This window comes from Strigops habroptila, chromosome 3 (assembly GCF_004027225.2).
Source record: "Strigops habroptila isolate Jane chromosome 3, bStrHab1.2.pri, whole genome shotgun sequence".
NCBI lineage: Eukaryota > Metazoa > Chordata > Aves > Psittaciformes > Psittacidae > Strigops > Strigops habroptila.
Window position 1 is genome coordinate 87,817,119 of NC_044279.2, and position 26,776 is coordinate 87,843,894.

The 26,776-nt window shown below is 41.2% G+C and overlaps 1 protein-coding gene across 2 annotated transcripts in view; it reads left to right on the top strand.

The window, feature by feature from the left end:
• Positions 1-24,835, top strand: part of UGT8 (UDP glycosyltransferase 8) — a 47,083-nt gene extending 22,248 nt beyond the window's left edge. The window contains exons 3-6 of one of the 2 annotated variants that reach the window (XM_030480158.1): positions 16,884-17,026; positions 19,547-19,623; positions 20,664-20,883; positions 22,497-24,835. In XM_030480158.1, the coding sequence (XP_030336018.1) occupies positions 16,884-17,026; positions 19,547-19,623; positions 20,664-20,883; positions 22,497-22,860 (804 nt within the window). In that variant the 3' untranslated portion in view covers positions 22,861-24,835. The remainder of the gene's footprint in view (positions 1-16,883; positions 17,027-19,546; positions 19,624-20,663; positions 20,884-22,496) is intronic. The other variant, XM_030480159.1, reaches the window with a different exon arrangement.
• The last annotated feature ends 1,941 nt before the right edge of the window (positions 24,836-26,776 follow it).

Consider the following 26,776-nt stretch of genomic DNA (forward strand, 5'->3'; position numbering starts at 1 on the left):
GCTCCAGCCCCTTATCATCCTCGTGGCCCTCCTCTGGACTCGCTCCAACAGCTCCATGTCCTTTTTATGTTGAGGACACCAGAACTGCACACAGTGCTCCAAGTGAGGTATCACGAGAGCAGAGCAGAGGGGCAGGATCACCTCCTTTGACCTGCTGGTCACACTTCTTTTGATGCAGCCCAGGATCTAATTTGTTGCTATTAGTGTTTGTATACAGAGTTTGCTTCACTTGGTTTGATACGTAAAAAAGTCTTTTAAACTAGGTGTATATAAGCAGAAAGAAACTGTATGGGCCAGGAAATGGACATGGTAAGAGTTGTCACAAGTGGCACCACTGCTGTACTTGAATATGAGTTTTACTGTGCACATACTGGCATCAGCTACCGAACTTCAGACTTAAGTAGTGATAGTGACTGGACTGATTCCAGAAATCCTGGATGCACAGATTAATTAATAATTAAACAATTAAGTTTGATTACTTCAATATACCATGTGATCTTTGATACCTGATATCCAAGAATGTCTCTGTTCAGCAACACAATGGTGAGTGACAGGCAGAACAAAATTTCACAGAAAACCATGTCACACTTCTGTTTATGTACATATACACAAATCTTGAGGTGATTATTAATGGACACTTCTGTCTGGGTGACAAATAATTAGACCTGCAGTGCTCAACAATTTGCTTCTAAAAATGCCTTGATCAGCCTTTGTTTTTTGCATGGAAACTGCCAGGCCTACTTTTTATCTGTTTTGGTTTGAAAATTGGTCATGAAAGGTTGTTTTTTTTGATGGTTTGATTTTATTTTGTTTCAGATGTTTTTTTGTTTGTTTGGTTGGTTGGTTTTTTTTTCCTTTGTATTGTTGTGTGGGGGTTGTTTTGTTTTGTTGTTGTTGTTTTATTCTTTGCACTGTTGGTAGTGTCTTGACTTAGCAGTACCTTTTGTCACCAATGCAGAACACATCCGACAATTCTCTGATTCAGGCTGCAGGATGTGGAGCACTAGCCAATTCCCTCATCTTTTCTCCTCAACTTGAAATGCATCTGAGCTGAATGAGACCAGGCACTTGCATCGCACTCCGAACACGCGAGTGGTTATATCCCAATACACACTATTGTCTGTTCTCCAAGGTGTCATCAGAGATGACCATTACAGTGCTGCTTCTAACATGTTTTTCCTATGTGTACATTAATGTGATTGTGTTTAGAAAGTGTCAGGCTGCACAGATATCCTAAGAAAGCAGACTAAAAGTAGCCCTGTGCTGTCCAGTAAAACCTTGTAGGCTGGATTAAATTTCAGCTCTTCATTTTCCAAACCGATATTTTGTTGAGTAAGAAGAAAAATGTCTTTGTTGCCTGATAAATTTGGTCACTATGTTAATATTGGGTGTGATTGTCTCTGTAGACAGGGTAAAAAATTACCTGTCCTCAAAGCAGGTACTTTCTTCTTATAAAATAGAGTGGACAAAACAAAAGGAGCAGTTTTGTTTCAGTGTTGTGCTATAGGGATGTGTGTTTATAGATAGATATTTGTACACACATATGTATATTTGGAGCCTTTTAAGAATATACTTTTGTGTACTTTCTAAATTTAGTCTGGAATCACAGATGTTAACCTGTTAAAATATCTTATTATTTAAGAAAGTTGAAGAGTAAGTAAAATGTTTAATATAATCAGACTGACGGTGACCTTGAAATAGACCTGTAGGTAGAATACATGCTGGCAAATACTTATTGCACTGGAGGGGACCCAACCTGTAATTATGTGTGAACGAAGACATTATTTACCTTCTCTTCAGTTTTATTGGGCAATTCATTCTTACATTGTTCCAAGTGTGGGATTTGATTGAATGCAGGAGAGACAAAGTGCGTGTGTTCATCTTTTATCATAGAATTTGTCCATGCTGAAACTGTTATGCATAATTCAGTGTGGTATATATTGTAGGTAAATTGTTGGGCAATCAGTTTGCTTTTACTGAACAGTTAGATGAAATTCCTAACTGTCACTTTATTCTGGCAGGTTAAAATTAGTCAGCTAGTGCTGCATTTCTAAGGCAGGATCCTTTGCTAATTTATTTTTGCAGCTTTTAGCCTGGAAATAGAGACACTTCAGGAGCTTGGTCTTGTAAACAAAAGTGCTGTTCTTGCCTAGAGATGACCATCAGAGAAGAGGGGCATGTGGCTGGAAATAACAGCTTTAGCAGGTGAATTTAAGCTATTAGTACAAGCCCTTCAGGTCTCTTACATTCTCCAAAACTGCTTCTGAGTAGCCTAGTCCACTTTTTTTGGTAGAGAAGTATTAGGAGAAAAATCCGTGGTGTTTTTTTCAAGTCCAGAATGCTTGCTGAACACAAAATACCCAGGCACTTCAGCAGTGCCACTGATGCCTCATCAACAGAGGAAGTTCGTAATTTTCGGGTTGTGGAGCGAAAAAGGAGGTAGTTTGTTTAACCAAATCAGAGTTCTTACACATAACTGTAAAGTTCTAGTTTTCTGCTAATAAGCTACATCTTAGAAAGAAAAAGTGGAGATTAGAAATTAAACAATCAAAGAGGAGACCAAGGTCAAGGCATTTTAAACTGTTCTGTAATTCTGGGGGATGTTCTGTGATTGCTCAGAGTCTGCAGCTGTTTTCCTTAAACTTTCTTCAAAGAGAAGTTAAAAAATCATGGCTTTAAAGGTAGCATGTGGCAGGGGATGCTGAATATCCATATCATGTAATAGTGTGTGTGTGAGGGGAAAGAAAACACCTGATTCTTGCTTTGCTTTGTCCCTGTTCCCATCTACATGAATATTTTGCTTCAGGGCAATGGAAGGGTTTTGTAAATCCTCTAGTCATCCCCACTGACTGCATGTGGCTTCCCTTTGTAGAGTAATTTTGGTTCAGGTAAACTAGATTTATTTTGGGGGATGCTCAAAGCTTCATTTCACCTGCAAACCAAAACCTTGCTGGTCTGAAAGGAGATGTAAGGGTCTGTAGCAGCATCTGGCTTTTTGGATGGCTTAAGTGATGTGCTTGAAGCGGTAGGGAAGGCTCAGATCGGGGGCCACAATAGATGTAGCCTAAGTCAAGCTGCTGGAGTGTGCACAGTGTATGTGCAGAGCCCCTGCTGCTCTAGCATGGTGCTCTGGTAGGAACAGGCTGCAGTCCCTGGGGGGACCATATGTTGGCTGTGCAGCTTGTACGTCACCTGTGAAGTGAACTGGTTTTACTGGGGCATACCCTTACTGCCCTGCATAAGCCAGGAACCAGCAGTAGTTGATCATGCAGGTAGCTCGTGTGGCATGCATGATTTTTAGCTGCTGCTCAGCTCTGTGGCAATTATGGCTGCAGCACCCGGCTGCGGTACACAAATTGCAAGTGTGTCTTTAGGAACAGCTGCCTTGGGAAGCCTTTGCCAGGCTGCAATCCTTCTTTCTCCTGTCCCTCTATGGCAGTGCCCTGATGGTCTGTGCTTGGTGCAGTGTCCCTCAGTGCACTTGCAGTGATCAGCACGCTGAGGAGTGGGAGCCAAGAGCCAGGGAGGAGAGCAGCGGGTCCTTTGGAGGTCCTTTGCCTGGCTCCCTGCAGCATGGCATGGTGCGGGCAGCCGAGAGCTTTCTTCTCGGTGTGGCAGGGTTAGTCTTGCCCTTTACAGAGAGGCAGGGACTGAAATTCCCAATGATGGCACATTTCCTCCTGTGCTCTTCTAATCCCTGCTGCAGGTGGATGAAGCTGAGGAACTTTGTTTCATCGTGGAGGGAGGGCTAATGATAGCTTCACAAAGCTCAGTGCAGGCAGTGGACACTGCGCAGTTAAGTCTTCTGTGGTAGCTAGTGTGCTATTTTCACTGGTTAAAGAGTGTGGATTTAGAAGGTGCTTCTTGCATAGTGTGCTCTGTAAAAGACGAGGAGATGGTTAATGTGGCTGCATCCATCACCCATAAGTGAATAAAATCTTACATGCCTGTGAGAAGGGCTCCAGGGTTTGTGCAGTTAACTCTAAAAAGAGTATATTTTGAATTGCATAGAGGACAGCGTGAGCAGAATTAGCCTTAAAAGATCAAAAGTTAGAGGCAGGTCGAATATCAAGTCATTAAGGTCATCAGTGACTTACGTGTGTGATGCTACCTGGCATATTTCCCAGATAACTGGCAGTGACCATTACGAAACAAAAGACTCCTCTGCCTTTCTTACTATATTTCTCCAAAGGGATCTTGCAGAGCTGAACAAAGCTGGCTTTTTCAAGTAACACACATCTTAAACAATCGGGAAGCCTTTGCTATGGCATTTATATCTTGTGTCTAGGTTGATAAGTAGTTGGACAATAATCAGCCTGATAAGATATGTCCTTGAATTGGGTTAGAAACCCAATGGCTGCTACAAGCAGCTGCCTCAGGAAATACCTGGTCCCTGGTGAGAAGGGGACAGAGGGCACTGGAAATTATCAGGCATCTTTGCTGCAAAAATGCAGCTGTACAGTGTTTTATAAGGACTCCTTTTCATCAACTAGTTGATGATGTAGACATTTGGGCATAAGTTGGATCCTGCAGTTTGGATATGGTTGTACTTGAGAGAATCTGTGTCAGTTAAGAAAAAAAATAAAATCCCAAACTAAAATGCCCCATACCCTGTAGTTTAAGTTGAGCTGCTCCTTTCACGCGTGCACAGTTTTATACCTACCTCTGTGTAACACTGCGCTTTTACACGCTGATTTTGAGGTGGTATTTAGGACTAAATGCCCTTTGTCGTTCATAGGAAGAGAGAAGCCCATGTTAGTTTCATTTTTTAGAATTCTTCCATACTTGAGTAAACGAAGTGTATGCTACCAAGGAGGGTGTTCACGTTACAGAATTAGAAGCTGTCCTTTCAGCCATAGCTGTCAACAAATAGTAATTAAAGTAACTTAGACTCTCCTGCCTGTAGATCTCTTATCTAACCTTGTTACTGCGTAGGCCTGGATCTATGTAAGAAATTGGTGGCTTTGAAGTATCTTCACTAAGAAGTTGGGGGTTTTTTTTTTCCTGAGACTTGCAAACAGTTGTGTGTTTACTAGGAGTATGTTAGCTGATAATGGTATTTATTCTTTAAAATTAAGTGGAAGAATGAAGTGATGTTTTACTCCTCAGATCAGATTTTTCTCCTTCAGCCAAATTCAAGGATGCTGTCTCTAAGCTCTTGCAGGCTGTAGCGGTAGATTTTTTTTGTGCATGGCGTAACACCATCATTTTACTAATTTTTTTTTGAAAGTCTGGGGAATAGTTCTTATAGAGCTACTTCTGGCAGTAAATTTCTGGTGATGTGAAGCAATTCTAGATCTGTTTTAAAATGCATGTGATCGTAGGCTGGGGAGGCAAAAAGTCCTTTAAGAATGAAAAGAAATTATTGAGTACTGTGTAAATTCTTTGCTGAACCATATGATCATGTATTTTGGTGCAAGTATATTTCCACATAAAGCTTCTTCCCCTTCAAAAATTTATCTTTTATTCATAGAATCATAGAATGGTTTGGGTCGGAAAGGACCCTAGGATCATCTAGTTTCAACACCCCTGCCATGGGCAGGAGCACCCTACACTAGACCATGTCGCCCAAGGCTCTGTCCAGCCTGTCCTTGAACACTGCCAGGGATGGAGCATTTACCACTTCTTTGGGCAACCTGTGCCAGTGCCTCACCACCCTCACAGTAAAGAGCTTCTTCCTTATATTTAACTTAAACTTCTAGTTTCAGTTGGAACCCATTACCCCTTGTCCTACTGCTACAGTCCCTGATGAAGAGTCCCTCTCCAGCATCCTTGTAGGCCCCCTTCAGATATCAGAAGGCTGCTCTGAGGTCTCCATGCAGCTTCTCTTCTCCAGGCTGAACAGTTTTCCCAGCCTGCCTTCATACAGGAGGTGCTCCAGTCCCTGATCTGGCCCTCGCTCTGGACTCGCTCCAACAGCTCCATGTCCTTTTTATGTTGAGGACACCAGAACTGTACGCAGTACTCCAAGTGAGGTCTCACAAGAGCAGAGTAGAGGGGCAGGATCACCTCCTTCGACCTGCTGGTCACGCTGCTTTTGATGCAGCCCAGGACACGATTGGTTTCTGGGCTGCAAGCGCACACTGAAGCGGCTCATGTTCAGTTTCTCACCAACCAACACCCCCAGGTCCTTCTCCGCAGGGCTGCTCTGAGTCACTTCTCCGCCCAACCTGTAGCAGTGCCTGGGATTGCCCTGACCTGGGTGTAGGACCTTGCACTTCACATTGTTGAACTTCATGAGGTTGGCATTGGCCACCTCTCAAGCATGTCACAGTCCTTCTGGATGACATCCCTTCCCTCGATTACCTTCCTTCATCCAGACCTGGAAGGAGCAGGGGCCCTGTAAGAAGCGGAAACAGGGAATTGCTCAGCAGGTGCTGGTGAGGTGCTTGGTGTATCTCATGCTTTTTGCACAAAGATGAGGGGGGATGTATGTAGATGGGGCCCTCCTTAGAGTTTGAGTGCAGTTTTGGCCACCCTGACTACGTGGAGGAGCAGAAAGGAGATTAGGGCAGTCTGATTCAATTATGTGAGATCAACTTGCTTAAACACAGGCTTAGAAGCCAAGTAAGTTTGTTAAAGAAGGGGTGATGACTGGCAGCCCGTTCAGAATATATCAATATTAGAATAAAATATATGTATATTGTGTGCCTATAGCTACTTGTGTGTATACATACACACAGGCTTATATATATGTGTGTGCATATATATATATTAATAAATATTTAAAAGAAGAGAGAAGGGAGGAGGTGAACTCCAGGGAGAAAGAAAAAAGCTATTCAATCTGAAGAGGCAATGAAGAAAACTTGCCGTTATTGAGTCTAAGCTGCAGGTAAGAACTATTTCTCCTACCATGCACAGAGCACAGGCGTCATACTGGAACACAATTTCCCACCTAAATTAGTTTATAATGGGGATTTATGGATGGGGCTGTATGTTGGTATCTGTAATGCTGAGATCTGGATTTAAAATTCAACTTCTTTGCAGTTTTTTTTTCTACTGTATTTGCTGCAATTTAATTTGATCCAATTTTCTATAGAAGGAGTGAGTAAAAACAGTCTCCATACTTAAAACTGTCTTTTCCCAACTGTTACTTGCGTGCTTTTTTACTACGTAGGCAGCTATTGATACTGTAGGAGGATTGGTAAAACCTTGATTTGCATTTACATGTAATAATTGGAAACTTGTTCTGTGTATGCTTGCAAGTTACATGACAGGGCGTTATGCTCAGGAAAATGAATGGGGTTTAGGTATTTTTTAACAGAATATTGCCTCTGGGGTAACATCAACAATGTTTTTATTAAATCCTGGGTTTGAGGATATCTCTGCTGCACTTGGTCCTCAATGCAGTGATTTTAATAACCTCTCTTGAAGGGCAAACTTCTTTATTTTGAGTACCTTCCATTCATTTGAAAGGCAAGGTTGCTTTCCCAGGGTGCTTGCCAAAGGTCCAATGAGTAATGATTTTTTTGATGGAGTGTGTTGCATCAGGGAAATACTTGCATGGCAGTTTTCTGGTTGACCTCTAGTTTTAGGTAGTCCGTGTTCTCAGAGGCTTCATTGGATATGCCTGTAACTCTAGAGAGGCCTGAAATACAGGAGAAAAGACAAAGGCATGTGGTACTGTTTCTTGCCTTTGTTTTTTGAGTCTGAATTTCATTCTTTTCCAAGTTAAATGCAGTTAAATTCTGTTGGTCTTGGATCTTAAATGGGAAAAGGCAGCAGAATTCAGGCACAAGAAAATGCATTTTAAACATTGAAAAAAGCTTTAAAGACACCTTCCCCCCCAATGCATTTTGGTAATGCCTAATATGCGGTATAAATATATTAAATAATCAGTGAGTAACATAAAAGGAAAAAGTCTGTATTTCAGCAGGGCTGAATCTGTGTCTAATATTATTGAAGAAGGACTTCAACAGCAGCATCGGGAGATGAATGTGTGATGACAGTGCAGGCCTTGGGATCCAGGCAGAAAACAGTTCGGTTTTTAGTTTGTTTCCCAACTGAGACTGTTAGCATGACTTTATCCAGCAAGAAAATAGAGAAATTGAGTCTAATGCCATAATGTCAGTATGCTTTTTTGAAGTCTATAAAGTGTTGGGTTTGGAATTATCTTACTCTGCTAATATGAACTACAAAATATGAAATTCTAATATCAGTATTATGGTTGGACTTGATCTTAAAGGTCTTTTCCAACCTGGTTGATCCTGTGATTCTATATTAACTGTGTGGACTTTGTATATGGTAGATCTTATTAACATCTTAATAGTATATGGTGCAGGTCAACTAACGTCAGTGTATCCAGGGAAGACAAGATATAAACTTACTGAGACTTTACAAATACCCCACCTTTTCTGTTTCATTTGTAGGAGTTTCAGTTTGACTTCAGACAGCAGAATAAATGGAGAGGAGAAGGGGATAAACTGGAAGAAAGTATCTATAGTTATAAGCTTGCAAAAGAAAGGAGGTTGGTGTCTGTATTTCAGCAGGGCTGAAATACAAGTACAGCAACTTGTCCTTGAGGAAAGAAGAAAATTAACTTGCAACTACTCCAGAGGGAAATGGTGAGGTGGAGAACGTTCTTGTCCTGGTTGGGGGCAGTATGGCTGCTCTTAATTGAACTGACTGAGCCTGATATTATGAAAAGGAACAAACCCTGATAAAAAGGGCTGAACACATTTTCCTTATGGCCATTGCTTTTAAAAGGCAGGAATTTACTTAGTGGAAAACTAACCTTCAGAGTGTGACATATGCAGTGGCTGATGCAGAGATGCTGGGCTGAGCCAGCAGAAGGCAGCTGGATGTGTTGAGTCAGGAGGGGTGAGCCATCCTGTGCTCAGTGCAGTCGGGTGTTTGGTGTGGTGTCCTATGTCCTTTGCTCCTTAGAGCAAGTTAAAAAACCCCTGTCTTTGGTTGTAGACAGATTTACAAATTCATGGCAAGTAGGTACAGACAGCATACTTTGCCTCGAGTAATGGATTTTCTCTGGGTTTGTAGGCTGATATGTTATTTTATAACTTTCAGATTGTATGATAGGACCCTGTTTGTCCTGTGATCGTAAAGGTATAATGACATCTGTATGACCTTCAACCACATGTGCTGAAACACTGGTTTTTGGTAGAATTTGAAATGAGGTTAAAAATGTGTTAATATAGCATTTAAGCATTTCACATGAGAGAAGTACTGTGTAGAAAATGCCAGAAAAGTTAGGACCCTAATAAAAACAGTTTGTGTACCTTTCTGTTTATTTATCAGTGGGTATCTTCTTTCTACAGATCACTTCATGTGGCTTCTCATTTATTTATTTTGAAATAGATCTGGTTTTGTCTCCTCTAAGTAGCATTTTGTAGAAGTTGCATAGTATGCCTGTGATGTCCATTGGGGAATGGTGGTTTGCAACCATATTCAAAGAACAGACACTTGTGCTATTGCGCATTTGAATCGAGCAGCTGAACAGGGAAGGCTTCGGATATTAAACCCGGTTATGTTTGTATTTGTATACTTTGTTTATCTGAAACAAAGCTCAGTATTAGGCACCACTGGTTACTGCCAGCTGGGTCCTCACTCTATAGTCACAGCTGTGCATTTAGCATCTAAGCCTGCTAAGAATAGCTAATTAGAAAACCAAACAGAACAAAGCTCACATAGTAGGGTTGGCACAATAGCATTCCTGTCTGAGAATGGTCAAAAGAGTTATTTAACTTTATTTTTGTATTCCTTCTGGTCCCCCCTCGTGCCTATAGTACAGCATAGATCCGTAAGTGCTTATTCTTCCTATACAAGCCTCTGTAAGAGGCCAGTACATACTGAAGAACCTTCACTTCTCAGTAACTTAGTGTTGCACAGAAATCATTACTCTTACCAACCAAACTCAGAGAAGAGAAGGCAAGGTTGTAGTGTCTGTTCCTGTGCAAAGCTCTGACTGCAATAAATACTACCCACATTGAAAAAGGAGAAGCTTGCTTAGGCAGCCTGTAGACAGTGTGACGGACTTGAGGCAGTGTTTTAAAAGCAAGCATGCAACTTCTGAGAGGGGTGAAATGGTCACAAAGCCAGTCTGCTACCATATGAAAGCTCCCTGCCTAGGGAAGGAGGGGAACAGGAGCTGCTGAGTGCCTTTGTCTGGTCTGTGCAAATGCCATACCTCTCCGTGAGACCTGTATGTGTGTTTAATTATCACTTATTAAAAGGGCTTGGAAAGCACATCTATTGTGGAATATTGTCAAAGAATAATCGGTGCCTTCTTTGGGACTCTGTGTGCTGGCATCGGTCAGCATAAGTGAAACTGGATATCTGAATGGGCAGGTAGGGAGCTTCAAAAAAAATTTATCATTTCAGTCTTATTTTGCCCAAGAACATTGATTTGCACAGAAGTTAACATGAAAATGGTTTTGGCACAGTGTTGTAATTGGGGCTTCTTTAAGCATTTCATACCTTAGTATGCATAACTTTTTAAAATCATTTAAGTGAAAATGGTAATTAATTAGTGTATGTATTAGATGATATTCAGTTAGAAAATGTAGTTCACAGTCCTACCAGTTTTCTTCTGGCTATGCTAGGGCTTCAAGTAATTGAGGCAAATTTCTCTTTCTACACACCAAAACCTGAAAATACTTATACTGGGGGGGGGGGGGAAGTGATCAGGTGCTCTGTTACAGTCACTGAAAGAGATATTGCAAAGTCAAGCACTTTTTAAAATGGTTATATATGTGTGAAGGTTGAATTAACTGCAAAAGTCAGTGGTGCTTCCATCTCACTTTTGTGTTCAGTTGAAGTTTGAGAAAGTCTCAGTAATGCAGCTTGTCATGTAACAGACCTTTACTGTAGGTTTAGAGCTTAGAAGTTGTAATTTTGACTAATAAATATCATTGTCTTGCATTAAAAAAAAAAAAGGCATTGAATTTACAGTGAACCTGAGTATCATTTAAAGTGGACAAAAGGAGGTCACTTGCCTTTTGCAAGCAAGGAGCCGTAAAATGCTGCCTGAACAGGGAACGCCGCTTGTAATGAAGACAGCTCTAATGACTCATCCTGACTCAGGGCGTTTTCATACGGTGTGTCATTAGATGGGGAAGACAAAATGCTGGAGGTCAAAAGTGTAAATGGAATTAAGGAAAATCAAGGGGGGGAATTCACAGGGGGTGAGCTGAGGTGTCTGAAACTTTTTAGTGTGCGGTGTTGGAATGGTGGTTTCATTTAGACTGGTTCTTGGGGTGTTAGGGCTAATACAGCCTTAACAAATGGAAAAGTAGGAAGGTGACTAAAGGCTACAGTGGCTAGATATGCTGAAATTGTAGGCAAACAAAATTGTCCTGTGGCATCAGTGTTTTCTCTGCCACAATTCAGGTGTTCAGAATCACTCAGGGCTTGTATTTTGCACAGCTTGTCCTGCGTCACAGTTTCTGTGGTGCATGTCCTAAAGTAAATATTAGGGATGTATATGCGTGAATTGGGTGATGTACATAGCCATAGTAATAATGCAGATGGAATATTTAGTCTCTTTCATGTGCCAAGATCATGGCCTGCTTTTTTTTATCTACATATCACTTGTGTACCTTGTATGCCATATAAAGGACAGAAAAAATACAAGAATATACTGAGCTGTTGTGCCATGGCCCAGCTAACTGTACCAGGACCTTGAGATGTCTTGCAACCAAAGACCTGTGAATGCTAATAATTTGGATTTGGTTTCACTAGATCTTAAGTTTAAAAAGTCTGTACTAAAAAGCGGTCAGAAGAAATTATTATTCTCAGGTTCCTTTAACATCTTACAATGGACTCCTCCAGGTATGAACTTGGGGAGCTCTACAGGGAGGCACCCCATTCTTCACATCCTGATTTTTACCCAAGTCTTGAGTTTTTAGCCATGCTTAGTGATCCCATTTACTTAAGGCTGTGTTATGCCAGGAATTACACAGAGGTATGCAAGGAGAACCCTTGTCCTGACAAGTCTGTAGTTCAGTTTCTGCGGCGCATGAACGGGACTGGTCTCCAGCTCCTCTCTGGGAAAGCAGATTGGAAGGGGCTGCAGATCAGAAGGCAGGCAAGCAAATTCCTCTTAATTACCAACATGATGTAAAGCTTAAGTAAATTAGGACAACTTTGAGGGGGAGGGAGGAGAACCTTTCAGGTGATATCAAAATACAAGCTGAGTTGAAACTTCTGGATCTTCCCGAGGTTGGCAGAGGAGACAGTTTTCATCACGATTGTGTGAGGAATTTAAAATCATATCCTTTCTAATTAAACAACCTAAAAGAAACTGTGAGGACAACTTCAAGTACATTTGCTTCTGACTTGGGTTGGCCAGGCATCACCCAGCTCTGGCCTGGTAGCCGTGTAGGCTGTTGTTCCATCTGAGCCAAGTCTCTCTCTGTTGCACTTGGTGTTAATGGCAGTGTGCCTGTTGGATCAGAGCTGATTTGCACCTGAGCAGCTCAGAGCATGGTGAACCTCATTTCACTTGTCTCTCCCTCATGTGGACCTGTGTGTAGGGGAAGCATGCCTGATTTCTGAAGTTCATTCAAATCTTTCCATGCAAGCTTCTGTCACTTGGATTCCAGTTTAAGTTTGTGAGTGTGCATTTGTATGTTGCCACGCTTGGGAAATGGGCCAGGGAGGGAACACTCAGATAATAAGCTTCAGTTGATACAAAATAAAATAGTTTTCATTCTGTTGACTTTTTTTTTTTAATGTAACACCTCTTAATATGGCAAAAAAAAAAAAAAAGAAATCCATCTTTTGAGCCTGAGGGCAGGATTTTGTCTGGCCTGTCAAGATTTTATGCTCCCCCTTGTACGTTCCGTGTTCCAGTGAAGCAGTGGGATTTACCTTCAAAGGGAAGGCTTATGAAGGTTTGGGTGTGAAATCAGCCATAATAACATGAAGCAGGTTGCTTTGCTATTGCACAACAATAAAATTCAAAAGCCTGTTTGTAGGGCGATTCTTAATTCCGTGGTACGTAGTAAGGTTGCTTTCTTCCCCCTAACCCCCAACCCCTCCCCCAAAAAAATAAATTTCTCTAGTGCTCAATAGCTATTTGTTATTATTCATGGCAATTCCACTGTTAGGAAGTATTTTATGCCTCCTCTACGTTTACCTAATGATGTATAATTCTTACTACGTTAAATCATAGAATCAACTAGGTTGGAAAAGACCTTTAAGATGATCAAGTCCAACCATGACCCCAGCACTGCCAAGGCCACCACTAAACAATGTCACTGAGGGCCTCATCTACACAGTTTGTGAACACTTCCAGGGATGGTGACTCAACCACTGCCCTGGGCAGCCTGTTCCAATGCCTGATCACCCTCCCAGTGAAGAAATTGTTCCTAATATCAGGTCTAAACCTCCCCGGCACAGCTTGAGGCCATTACCATTTGTCCTGTCGCTTGTTACTTGGGAGAAGAGACTGACCCCACCTCACTACAACCTCCTTTCAGGTAGTTGTAGAGAGCGATAAGGTCCCCTCTGAGCCTTCTCTTCTCCAGACTAAACCCCCCCAGGTCCCTCAACCGTTCCTCATCAGATTTGTGCTCCAGACCCTGCACCAGCTCCGCTGCCCTTCTCTGGACCCTCAACGTCTTTGTTGCAGTGAGGGGCTCAGAACTGAACACAGGCTTTGAGGTGTGGCCTCACCAGTGCCCAGTACAGGGGGACAATCACTGCCAGTGGCTGCCACACTGCTGCTGGTACAGGCCAGGATGCCGTTGGCCTTCTTGGCTGCCTGGGCACAAACTGCCCATGTTCAGCAGTCGTCAGTCAGCATCCCCAGGTCCTTTCCCACGAGCAGCTTTCCAGCCACTCTTCCCCATGGCTGGAGCGTTGTATGGGGTTGTTGTGGCTCAACTGCAGGACTCATAATGAATACATCAGAGTTGTGGAGTTATACCGAATTTCTAATGGAGCAGAGAGGAGGAGCAGTAGCCTTGGGAGCTGTTCCACAGCTAGAACAGGCTGATCTCAGCAGCAGAAACCATGTGTCTGACCAAACAGTCACAGGCAGAACTTCCTGATGCTGAATGAGATAATTTGAGCAGTAGTGCCAGCTATCGTGTTTTCTTTCTTATTGAAAAGCAAACATGCCTCCACTGGACTTTGTGCCACTGATCACGACCGTTGGGGCCCCACAGTTTTTCTAGTTATCAGTGCTATATCACCACCCATTTGCGTAGCTAGTACCTCATCAGTGTTTCTGTATATTCCTCCCAGGCCACCTGTCCCTGTTTCTACTTCATACATGCTTCCTTTTTACGTGTGAGCCTTGACAGAAGTCCTTTATTCATCCTCCTGCCACCTCTGCTTAACTTCCTGCTCATCAGCATGGACTGTGTCTGAGCTTGGAGGAGGTGATTCTGTGAGTATCAGCTGGCTCTCCTGAAGCCCTCTTCTCTCCAGGGCTGTATCCCAGGGGATCTTTCCAAGCAGGCCTCTGAAGAGGCCAGACTTGGTTCTCTTTATAGTCCAGGAGATGCTGCTGTTGTCTTCTTTGTACTCTTAGGATCTTGAACTCCTCCATCTCATGGTCACTGTAGCCAAGGCTGCCCCTGACCTTGGCATTCCAGACAAGGTCTTCCTTGTTTGTACGTTTGAGGTCCAGCAGAGTCTCTCCTCTTGTTGGCTTCTTGAGCACCTGTGTCATGGAGTTGTCATCAAGAAGACACTCCAGAAACATCCAGGTTACTGCCCCTTCAGCAGTTGGGATGGGCGAGTGCCCTATGAAGACCAGAGCCTGTGAATGTTGGGCTGCTTCTAGTTGTCAGAAGAAAACCACCTTATAATGGATGACTTCAGCTTTCAGAATATAACTTCATCAGATGTCACAAATGGACAGAGAGCTGTCTTCTACAGCATGGCACTTGATTGCTTTCCAGAATGGTTTGTCCTAGAACCCACAGAAGGTTATTTTCTGTTTAGCTTTAAATAACGGACAGGAAATAGTTCAAGATGTAACTAGCTGAACCACTAAGTAAAAGTGACTATGATTACACTTGTAGCACACCTTAGGTTCTTAAGTAAAATTCAAGGACAAACTTTAAATAAATCGCAAAACCACTTGGAAACTTTTATGTCAGAAGTTCAGCCCATAGTAAATGATTCAGCTTTGAGTCAGACTACAGGCACTTCCCCTCTTTTCCTTTCTTCCCCCTCCATCTAGGGATGTTGGGGGGGGGAAAGAAAGGAGGAGAAAGTGTGCTCGAAAAGGGTGAAGAAAAATGAGAAAGTGTGGAGTCTAGAGAAAATGGAAATCCCTTTTTCACTGAGTAGCAGAGACTAGCGTACAACGGCAAGTCTAACGTGCAGGGCCCTGTTACACCTGCTGGGTTTTGTGGTTGGTTTTGTGCTCAGATAGGGTAGCACAGCATTACTCTATTATTGTCTGGCCTGCTATTTGTTACCAGGACAAGAGGCACATTGTGAACAGGGCTCTGAATTTTCCTTTTACTCATTTCCTATTGCTGTACTGGTGCTGAGCAGGCTTACACTTAAATTTGGTGAGACCAGAATTAAGGTCCTGGGAAACAAGATATTCTTTGGCAAACTGATATACCTGTATTTCATGGTACAATTTTTTAGTCCCCACTGCCAACAGTTGCTTTGGAAAAAATAGAGTTTACATCTGTGTTTCCAAAAGCAAAGGGTACACTGCAGCTTTTTCCTTTTCCATCGCTTTCCTAACGCCCTCCCCGAGCCAAATGACATTGTTCTTATATCTGAGACTTGTTTAGCTGGCAGCTCTGTGCGCTCTCACATACCAGGATGGTTTTTCCTCCAAACCTGCAGGGCCCTGCTGTCCTCGTGGCGGTGGGTAGTGGTATCTGCTGGCTTGCCTTGTCATCAGCGACACAAACCTCACTTACACCAAGCCAGCCCCAGCCTTTGGATGCTGCAGTCATCTTCGCAACTTCACTGTGACTTGCTTGAAGCATCAGCTGGGAAGGAATCAACCTGCATCACAGGGTGTCCTGCTGTAAAAGCTGCTGCCTCTGAACTTGGGTCTCATGGTGTGGCCCTCATGTTGGTTGATGCTTTCGGAGTGCTTCTGAGCAGTGCAGTACTGGGGACCTCTGCTTTCTGCACTTCCTTGTATAAGTTGAGGCATCCCTTGAATCACGAGGGTCAGCAAAAAATGCGTTGCAAGAAACTCAATTTCTCGGTAATTAGGAGGCAGATGAGCTTAAGGATGTAAAGGGCATTGCCTGTGTTATACTTGTATATATTTAGTATAATACTGGTAACTTGCCATGGAAGAGGCATGCAGGTCCAAGTAAGATAAAGGATATAGGTCTGAGAAAGAGGGACATCCACCCTTTACTTGCCACAGAGATGTGATATTATTCCTTGCTCCTTAAATTATTAGAGCAGTGGGAACTGATGGTGTTTTTTGAAGCTCTGGCTTTTTTCAGGTTGCATTTATTATTTTTATATAAATGAAAAAATAAACCAAAACCCCCAAACCCAACTCTTTGGAAGTACTCTCACTTTCTTTAAATCACAGTCCCAGGCTTCATTCATGTATTTCCTGTGTTGTACTTCCAGGCTGATACTACAAGATCTAGTTACATTTTGCTTAGTTAAAATGTAGTATGTTAAATTGGGAATATGTGTCAACTGATCAGTTAAGAAAGGAAAATTTGTCTTGTGAAACTGTTAATACAGAAGCTAAAACAAACCTGGAATAATTTGGCTGTTCATTAGCCTGTACCGTGGATTCTGAATCATTGAGTCATCGTGCTCAGTGATTTCTAAAACATGTATGACTTTGGAAGTGTGGCTTGTGAAGTAACAGAGGGACCAACAACTGTCTTCCTAAGCAATGTTTATTTAACCTGTTGTGGTTTTACCTGTGCTTCTATGGTGCTCAGTATAAATTTTTACTTTAACAGGATCTCCAGACATGGGTGAATGGTGCTAGTGAAAATGGCTTTGTCCTTGTCTCCTTTGGAGCTGGAGTGAAATACCTGTCTGAAGATATAGCAAATAAGTTGGCACATGCTCTGGCAAGACTGCCTCAGAGAGTTATTTGGAGGTAAGTGCAATGGTAGATGTACTTGCACGCTTATTTCCTGCTGTGCCATCTTGAGTTGTACAGGCTGAAATGGAGACCGTCTGGGTGGCACCGGGAACCTGACACTTTTGAAAGATACTCTTTGTGGAAATGTTGCAGTTGCTTGGTAATAAGGAGGAGCAATGATTTTGTGGCAGAATAAGGCTTATGTTGAGTGTCTATGCTGAGTTCATATCCTGGAAGGATTGGGGACAGTGAAAAGAGAGTCTGAGGTTATAACATTTGTGACATACTGTCATAATTTCTGATAAAGAAGCCACCCTAGGGAGCAATGACATCCTGCTGATTTAATCCTTTATTTTCTTTCTCTTTTCTTGCTTTTTTGGGACCCTTCTCTTTACCTGTAAACATAGACTTTCATAATTGCTCTTCTCACTTGTCTTTTTTTGTGAGAAATTAGAAGAAGAAAAATCTGCAGGAGTATAAAAACCAGTAATAAGCTTTCTGTGCTCTAAAAACGTCTTGAGTGGCATACTCAACTTACTGTAAAAATCCAAGAACTGTTTAGTCAGCACTGCTTCACATGGTGTGTTGCTCTGGAATATAATTCAGAGGAATTCCTATGAACCGCTGGTTTCCAAATAATAATTATGTCTTACAATTTATGACTGTCATCCTTGCTGCACTCAGAGTTGGATTAGCACTTCGTTTAGCAGCCTATCCCCTGCCATCTCTTAGGGACTGTTTTCACTGCTGTGTGTAATTGAAATAGTGAATCCCACTAATGAACAGGAAAATGGAAATTCATCATGGCACAGAACCTTTGGTAGTTGTAGTAAAGATCTCATCAGTTTTTGTTTGGGGTAGAGGCAAGGCTATACGTTTTTAATGAAACCTGCAATGCTGCTTGGCTTGTAATTAGTTATTAATCCCAGTTGATCTTACTGTTTGGCTTTTGTTTTACCTTTCTAAATGTTTTCCCTGAAATGTTTTTTCTGTAGGAAGTATCTACTTTTCTGTAATCAATAAAACAATTCTAATGGATTTTCGCTTGGGGATAGCTAATTAATGCAAAAGCACTTTCAGTTGAAGCCCTTCCACGCTAGTATTTCCTTACTGATGCTTTTCTGTAATTTTTTTGTTTTTTTGGTTTTTTGTTGGTTTGTTCTGGTTTTATCTGCAATCTATTACCTGCTGAATAGCTTTTTGGATAAGGGAACCCACCTGCTGATTCTTTCCATCCTGATTTGTGGAATGGGAAGATGTCTGTGTGATAAGCTGTATGACATCGTCTTCGGGAGAGCTGAGCAAGTGGCTTTCAGTCATCACAGTGGGAATTTGAGATCCATAATTAAATCCTAAATATGAAATTAGAAGTCCAACTTTCCTCTGTTTTCTGTTGTCGTTGTTGATGTTCTTCAGACCTATGGCCTGTGTTGGACATGGATGGTTTTTATGCTAGACCTTTCTGAAAATGAGAAAGGTGGTAGTATTGCTTGGCAGTCTTATGTTAGAATGTCAAATCAAGGAAATCTTCGTAGTTCTTCATACACTTCTGATGATGAAACGCTAGTTAGAGCCAAAGCCAGTAACATAGTTTATTTTATGTAACTTAACCTAAATAACAGGCTTTTTTCAACGTACAGACTGTATAAGCCAGTTGTAAAGATCTAGGCTTGCTTAGCTGGGAATATGCAGGTGTATCTTTATGAAGCTACAGTTCTAAAGCTCTCTAATAACCAGAATATTTTTAAGTTGTTTAATGGAGCTGTCACAGAACAGCTCTATCTTCTAGTACTCAGTGGTAATTTTTTCTCTCTTTCTTTTCTGTTTAGAATATATTTAACTTTCTATAAGAATTGTACATAAGATTAATATGTAAGTCAGTTTGTACTTTGAGCCCATATTTTATGGGCTAAACTTTTACAGCAACTTCAAGTCAGCAGGATGTTGCCATTGGGTTTCAGGCAGTTGAGCAAGTAAGAAAACCACACTTTTCTCATAGCTTGATCCCAAACTTTTCATCTCAAACTTGTCTCGTAAGCTGATATCAGCCTTTCCCTTCCTGGTATTAGTAACTCCTTTTAAAATAAGACTCTCTCAATTATCAGAAGCTACAGGAAACTGGCCCGTTGTGTTGATGGTAGGGATTATTATTTGTGTGCTGATGGGATGTTCTCAGCTAGTACCAGCTACAGTTTTTGGACTTGAAACCATAGAGAGGTTATAAAACCTCCTGGTGGTTGCAGTAGTGAAAGTTTTATAGACTTTGAGAAGGAACTACATTGTCATTATGTTAATAGAAAACATTGCATTTCAAGCCAGAGTGCAAGGAAACTGAAGGATGAAAACATAAAGTTGGAAGTTATTAGCTATTTACAGCATTTTAGTTGAGCCTATTTTTTCTTGTAATAGTGAGTAAAGAGTATCCCCATGTAACCTGTAAGTCTGCTTAGGGCTCACGGATCATTTGGGTTAATTCTTTGGTTTATTGCTTCTGGAGGTCTTTAACTCAGCTTCCATTTGATTTTATTGTTTTAGGTTTTCAGGAAACAAACCAAGGAATTTAGGCAACAATACGAAGCTTATAGAATGGTTACCACAAAATGACCTCCTTGGTGGGTATCTATTTTGATCATATGTTGCTTATTCTCGCTCATGTTCAGGTTGCTTTTCCAACTATATCCTACTGAATACTGGCTGTATATATACACATTTATTTATTTTTCTCCAAAGAAAGCTCTAACAGAACTTTGGCATGTGTTGCAAGCTGGTAATAACCTTTCTGTTTAACTATCCTGAGGTACTCCAGGTTCTCAGGTGCAGAGACAAAATCTGATATTCTTCCATCTTTTCGCAAAGGCTGTGTTAAGAGTCTATGAACTTTATTTTCCTTCCTTCCCTGTCAGAGGCTGGTTGAACACACTGCAGATCTGAGGGGCCAGAGAATATTTATGACTGTCTCTGGGATACCTGGATGTTTGTGCGTTCGCAAACCAGCTGCAGCACTATGATGGGCGCTGTTGGATGAGATAAGCATGCATATGCATCAGTGTGGGTGCATGTCAGCTGGAGTATTTATCATCATGTAGTGATTAGGCAAATGACTTTTACAGCAGGTAGATTTGTTTTGGTTACTGAATTGCTCTGAGGCAGTCTCATTTTTCCATTACATAAGGTTTTATCATTATTGTCAGATCTTGCTAGCCTGAAGTAAAGCATGTGAAGCTTTAGAGAATGTAACATCAGTTCTCCTGTTATTAAATTGCTTGTATTTCATATGAATAATGAGGAAAAATGTTCTTGCCCTGGCTCATTTGTACTGCTGCAGTGATTGTAGTCACCACCTGCAGCTACTCAGGAGTAAACAATGTATATTAATTACCCCACTGATAATTTTACACAAGTTGTATACATGAGAACTTTTTTTGCATTGGCTGTTCCATTTCTCTTCGTGTCTAAGGAAATCACCTAATGCATGTGATGTATCAGTGGAGTGGGTTTAAGGAGGAGAACTTCAGAACAAGTTGCGTTCATTTCTTCCTTCCTGAATTGCGGCTGTAGAAACACGGTGATGAATGTGTTGTACACAGTTGCTTCAATAACTTTAAGGAGATGTAAATCTTTTCTTTAATCGTCATGCCTCTTCTGTTTTCAGGTCACTCTAACATTAAGGCTTTTCTTAGTCATGGAGGTTTGAACAGCATTTTTGAAACCATGTACCATGGGGTCCCGGTGGTGGGGATTCCACTTTTTGGAGACCATTATGATACTATGACTCGTGTGCAGGCCAAAGGCATGGGAATATTGTTGAACTGGAAGACTGTCACTGAGAACGAATTGTATGAAGCCCTAGTAAAAGTTATTAATGATCCCAGGTATGGAATGAGTGCTTGTTTCATGCTTTTGCTATTGCTATGGGCTAAATATGCATGTACAGAACCTTTTTGCAAGGGGAAAAAAATGCATGTTGAGATCTATTTGTGTATAGTGGGGGCAAGTCTTTGGATGCTTGTGCCACTTCACAATTTTACTCGCTTGATCAGGTTTCTGTGTAGGTGCTAAGCTCATTGCCCAGTGTACCAAAACCTCTCATTTGCTTTTTGTGCAGTTGCCGTGCTAAGGGCAGAAAGGTTACCGACACAAACCTGTCCTGCTTTATTCCTTGTTGCAGACCAAAGTTTCTCCATATCTAGCAGTCTGTCTGTTGTGCTGCCTATGGAGCCTGGAGCAAAATAGACTTACACGATTGTAGGGTGGCATGTCTGCATTGTAGCTAAAAATATGGAGGTATTAAAAAAGAGTGACTCTTCCAAAGTCCCATTTAAAAAAAGTGTTTCCTGTTCTGGCCAGTAATACCTCTCTTAAGGTCAAGAAGGTCACTTGTTGCAATGACAGTTGCAATTCTAACAAATTATTATGACTATGAGGAGTCCGGTCTGGTTTTTGTAAAATTGGTTTTGTTACTCAGGTGGAATAAGTAAAAGCCCATGAGCTGGCTTTCATAACTCCTTCTAATTCCAGCCAACAAATTTACTCAGGGATATCAAAAGTGTGAAGAGAGTAATTTCAGGTTTGTTCCAAACTGCTCTGTTTTAAGCATCTGTGATGTTCAGACCATCTACAGATTAAAAATAATGACCTCTTAGCTGGTAGTTTATTGTGTCTGGCTAGCCGTAGATTTGGAGTACGGTGCTGACAGTGCCTCTTGCTTTCATGGGAGCAAAGTCTTGGAAGTGGTGCTTGCCTTGGGAACAGAGAAACCTGTACGGAGCAAGGAGCAAAACCGCAGCAAGAGGGAATGTTGCTAAAGATATCTCGATAACATCAGTTGCATCACCTTTCCCTTGTGCAATTACCCTTGATTTAAAGGCAAGTCCAAGTCCCGCATAAATAACGTGTCGACCCTGCGGCTGCAGTGAGGGAAAAGAGAAGGAATTTGACGTGATCGGCTGCTGGGTCAGCCTGTTAAGAAGAACAAGCAGTTTTAGGCTGAACTGTAGACCCAAGTGGAAGTAGTCTATTGCTCAGTCAAAACCAAGTTTCTTGCTTCATGCTGCGTTTCTGTAGTAATTCAGTTGCACAATGACATAAATGAGTGGTGTATTAGGCAGGGTATGTTGCCAATTTACAGTGGGAAGGACAAATGTGTCTCACTTGATAGGATTCATTTTGGATTAGATAAGATTTCCCTTTGGCAGCAGGTCAGCTTGGCTCTTCATCGCTTTGCTGGAGGGTGGATTTCTGCCTCTAATCACACACGGGTCTGCTTTTCTAGTCCTTCATCAACGAGCTGCAGGGACTGATTTCAAGAGAGTTTATCTGCTGTGTCTAGCCTTCTGTATGCCGGTGGTTGCGAGAGTCCCGCGGTAATGTGCTGTTTGATCTGAAGAGGCTTTAAGTATCTTCAAGTGTTTGCAGGGTTGCATTGCTTGGAGCGCTGACAATGATTTTTCCTTTCTTCCCTTGTCTGTCTTTTTCTTCCCCGCAGCTACCGACAGCGGGCCCAGAGGCTGTCTGAGATTCACAAAGACCAACCTGGTCATCCTGTTAACCGGACTGTATACTGGATTAATTACATCCTCCGTCACAACGGAGCCCAACATCTACGTGCCGCTGTTTACAGCATCTCTTTCTATCAGTATTTCTTACTGGATATTGCCTTTGTTGTACTAGTGGGTGCTGCCTTACTTTATTACTTTTTGGCCAGGATAACAAAATTTATCTGCAAACAAAGCAAACATCTTTGGTCAAATGGTGAACATAGCGCTGTTAATGGACATTATCAAAACGGGATACCAAATGGCAAGTATAGAAGAAATGGCCACATTAGGCATGAAAAAAAGGTGAAATGAGCCAACCGTCCCATGTAAAGTAGTAATGAATCAGATCAGTAATCGAATTTTATCGCTGTAACTTAGTCTAACAACTACTTAAAACCTCAGTAAGCAGTTCTAACACTCCCCTTCGGTATGTAATACTATGTGACAGAATTCTATGGAACTAAGAAAAGGCTTTAAAAAGAACAACAAAGGCAAGCACAACTTAAAATGGAAAATACTTTATTCTTAATACTGATGCAGAGAGGTTATTTTGGCACTGAAGCTTTTAGAAGCCTTAATTCTCTAAAGTTATACAATGACCATATTTATGAATTTTCAGTTTTTAAAAGCTAAATGTGTGTGTCCCAAATGAGGAGAGGTTTCTTTTTATTTGCAGAGGTGTTTTCCTTTTATTTTTTTTTATTATTCTAAGATATCTATCTTTTAAGTTGAGAGAACTTTAGTGCTAGTTCTGTGTTTCCTTTGTTGAAGGTTCAATGTGTTGTGTAAGAATGCTGTTTAAAAACTCCATTTTTTCCCAGTCTTTGTGCAAGAAATGGCAAGTTCCGGACTGCAAACACAGACATTAAAAAAAAAAAAAAGAGCAAAACCAAAAAACCAACAAACTTAAAATGAGCACTGAAGAAAAATGGCAAAAATAGGTACTCTTTTTACTCATAAGCTGCATGACTCTTCTGCTCACTACTAGTACTTCGGAGAAAAGGGTCTTGAGCGAGTCTACAATATGTCCTAATTTTTAATTTATACACAATTTTATTTGTTGCCTTTCTCTGCAAATATAATTTATGCCATGAAAATATTAGGGAGTTTTATTTCAGTTTAAAATATGGCTGTGTGGGAAGTAGATTTGCATAATTAAGACAAATAAATGAAACAACAACAACAACGAAAAGAAAATCTAGCCCTGTGTGTGATGCAGATGGTTTTGTAATGGCCCAGAGCTGTGCAGAATCAAACCGCTACTTGGGGGTTGTTTAAAAAAACCACAAACATCCCCCCACCCCAGAGCTGAATGTCTTTTCCTATTAATTCTCATTAGTATTAAGTTCTTTCTAAATCACAATGTTGTAGATGTTCTCTTTCAATGGTTGTATCTGGAAAAATATTACCTTCTATTAGTCTGGGCCATGCAATCCCTGTTTCACATAGTTGCCAATCCGCATTCTTTGATGCGGGGCTGCTCTCTGGGTAGGTGACCAGCCTGCCTCCTTGCCTTCCTTCCGAGGGCTGGCGGGACGTGTGGGGTGAAGCCTGGCCGCCCCAGAGGAAGGTTTGCAGAAGCGGTCATCTCCCCCTTCCCCTGCAACAATCTCTTTCAATCATTGTCGCCGACACGGGACGCCGGCGGTGGTGTGCACCAAGGTTGGGGATGCAGGGCGCTGGGCATAAAATCATCACTGCCCTGCTGTACCAAAGTTGGCAACTATGAGTTTATTTCCATGTCATTCTGTTTACTTGGAATTTGCACTACACATGTTGTGAGTGTATGCTTTATTTATTTGTAGTTTGAAATCCCATGCCTGAAGGAGAAAGGAAAGAAGCCCATTTATCTAGTGTTGTTCACTAACATGGGAAGAGTTGTGACGATTACAGGATGCTGAGATCATCTTCATACACAGTGATGCAGTATTTCACTATCATTCCATCAGGAGCCTCTATCCTGTAGCAATAAATAACAGTACAGATATGTTTCTTATGTACAGTACAGCTACTTGTACTGCTTTCTGAATACTTGAAGAAAATGGTATTATAAATAAGCCTATTAGCTATACCTTTTTACAATCTTGAAGTCTGTGGCAACTAAAGGAGCACACAGAGGCAATGAATGGTGGGATGGTAATAAGACTTAAGAGTGTATGAATGACTTGGTTTAAATGGGTTTTTTTTGGCATTGCAGAAGGTACAAAAGCACTGACCGGATGATTAAGCATAATTTAATCTCCACTGTGATAAAATTTAAGCAATAAACATCGATTTAATAGAGAAATTCTGTTGTTGGAAGTATATTTTTGTTCAAATGAATGCTGTTTATTTTCAGGTACCCAGTGTGTGTGGTTGTATGTAAATGTGGATACTTACTAAGATATACAGATTCTTTCTTCTCGGTATATACCATGATGCACAATATGTACTTGATACTAAAATGACTATATTTTGTGAATGGAGATCTGTTTCCCATCTCAATTGAATCAATGGAAAGATGGAATGCTTAACCTGAGTTCTTTTTTATGTCATTTTAAATTTTGTAAAGTTTATGTGAATGTTCCTGGTAAAGTGTGTTTTATCTCTTATGTGTTAATTTATACCTGTTTCTCTGAAAGCAAAACTTAAAAGACTTCTCACAGTGATATCAGATGGGATGATAGATTTCTAAATAGTCTCTGTAGATACAAACATGGTGCAACTCAGTTGCAAAAAGAGGAAGCTGCTGCATTATTTAATTGTATTACCGAATTTCCAGATGGGTCTGATCCACCAAATCTATAGAAATGCTGGTCGTGTTCAAAGTTACTTTCTTGTAAGTTCAGATACGATCTGATAATATAGTTATTTTTCATTTTAGCCCCCTGCAGTAATAAAGGAACCTGTATCAGACAAAGCGGGTGGATAATGGTGTGTGTGGGGAACATTTCCACAAACCATGTGTGACAGGAGGAGAGTAGAACTCGTGCAAAATTAGTCACTTCTTCGCTATTCCTGGGCAGGCGTGCACAACTCCCTGGGCAGCACAGCCCAGCTGTGGAACCTGCAGCCCTCACACAGCATTCTGAATGGGCTTCACCACTCTCCCAACTATAAAAGGAAAGGTAATGGGAGCAACTGTGATCAAACACTCTCTGGGCAAAATTAGCAGATAGGAAATAGCCACAGGAGTAAGTATAGAAGGTAAGTGCCACTTGCATAAAGATTTTCAGGGAGTTGAGACACTTGGGCACTTGCCGTAGGTTTTGGTGTTCTGATTTTCTTTGACTAGCTCAATGATTCAAGAAGAAAGCAGTTTAATTATCACCTACAGAAATAAGTTCTGGAAGTGGTTATCAAGAGTTCAGAGTTTAAGGAAATCAGCAAATGTGCTAGCATGTTTTTTTTATTCCTCAGATCACTTGCAAAATCAGATTTTTAATACTATTCTGTGTTAATCTTTTTGATGTTCTTGAAAGATACCGCTTTTCATCAAGCTGATTGTGTTTTGATTTTATTCTATGTCATGGCAAGTATGTGGTATTTGCTGCAGTTCTGTACACCTGTAGTGAAGAGACACAAAATAGTGTATGCGTGCATACATTTACCAAAATTTTAGCCCTGATTTGTGTGGGTACCTGTAAGTGGGTTTACTTGTCTGTGAAATCTCATACATGGGCACATCTGTATTGATAACAAACAGCAGAAGGCATTTGATTCCGTCTGAAGCTCAGCCATTCTTTCAGGTTCAGTTATGTAAATATGAGAGAAGAGTCTCTGAAGTCATGTTGCTGCTCTTTATATTAAAAGTGTAGATGTTACTAAGTGTTTAGGTGTATAGAGAACAAAGGTGAAAGCCACCCTATGCAGTTTGGTTTTGAATAGCAGTGTAGGGTTGGGGTTTCTAAACAGCTCGCAAGTAGGATAAGGATTAGGATGATCTTAAGGGGGAAGGAAGGGAAGGAAGAATTTTCCTCAGAGAAATCTGTGGATGCCTTCTGTGAATTGTTTTATTACAGAGCTCTGGAGAAAACCAAATAATATTTTTTTTTGTTTTTATTTCAGTCCAGTAGCACTGGTGGGAGAGAGTGAGCCATATTCAGGAAGACGATAACTCCTTCCTTTCATTTGGATAATTATAGCATTTTACTCAGGAAATGCAGAAAAAAATCACAAACCAACAAAACTCACCCCCCTAATACTCTCCCCCGGGTATATTTCAGTACATATTCTAAATCTGCACTGT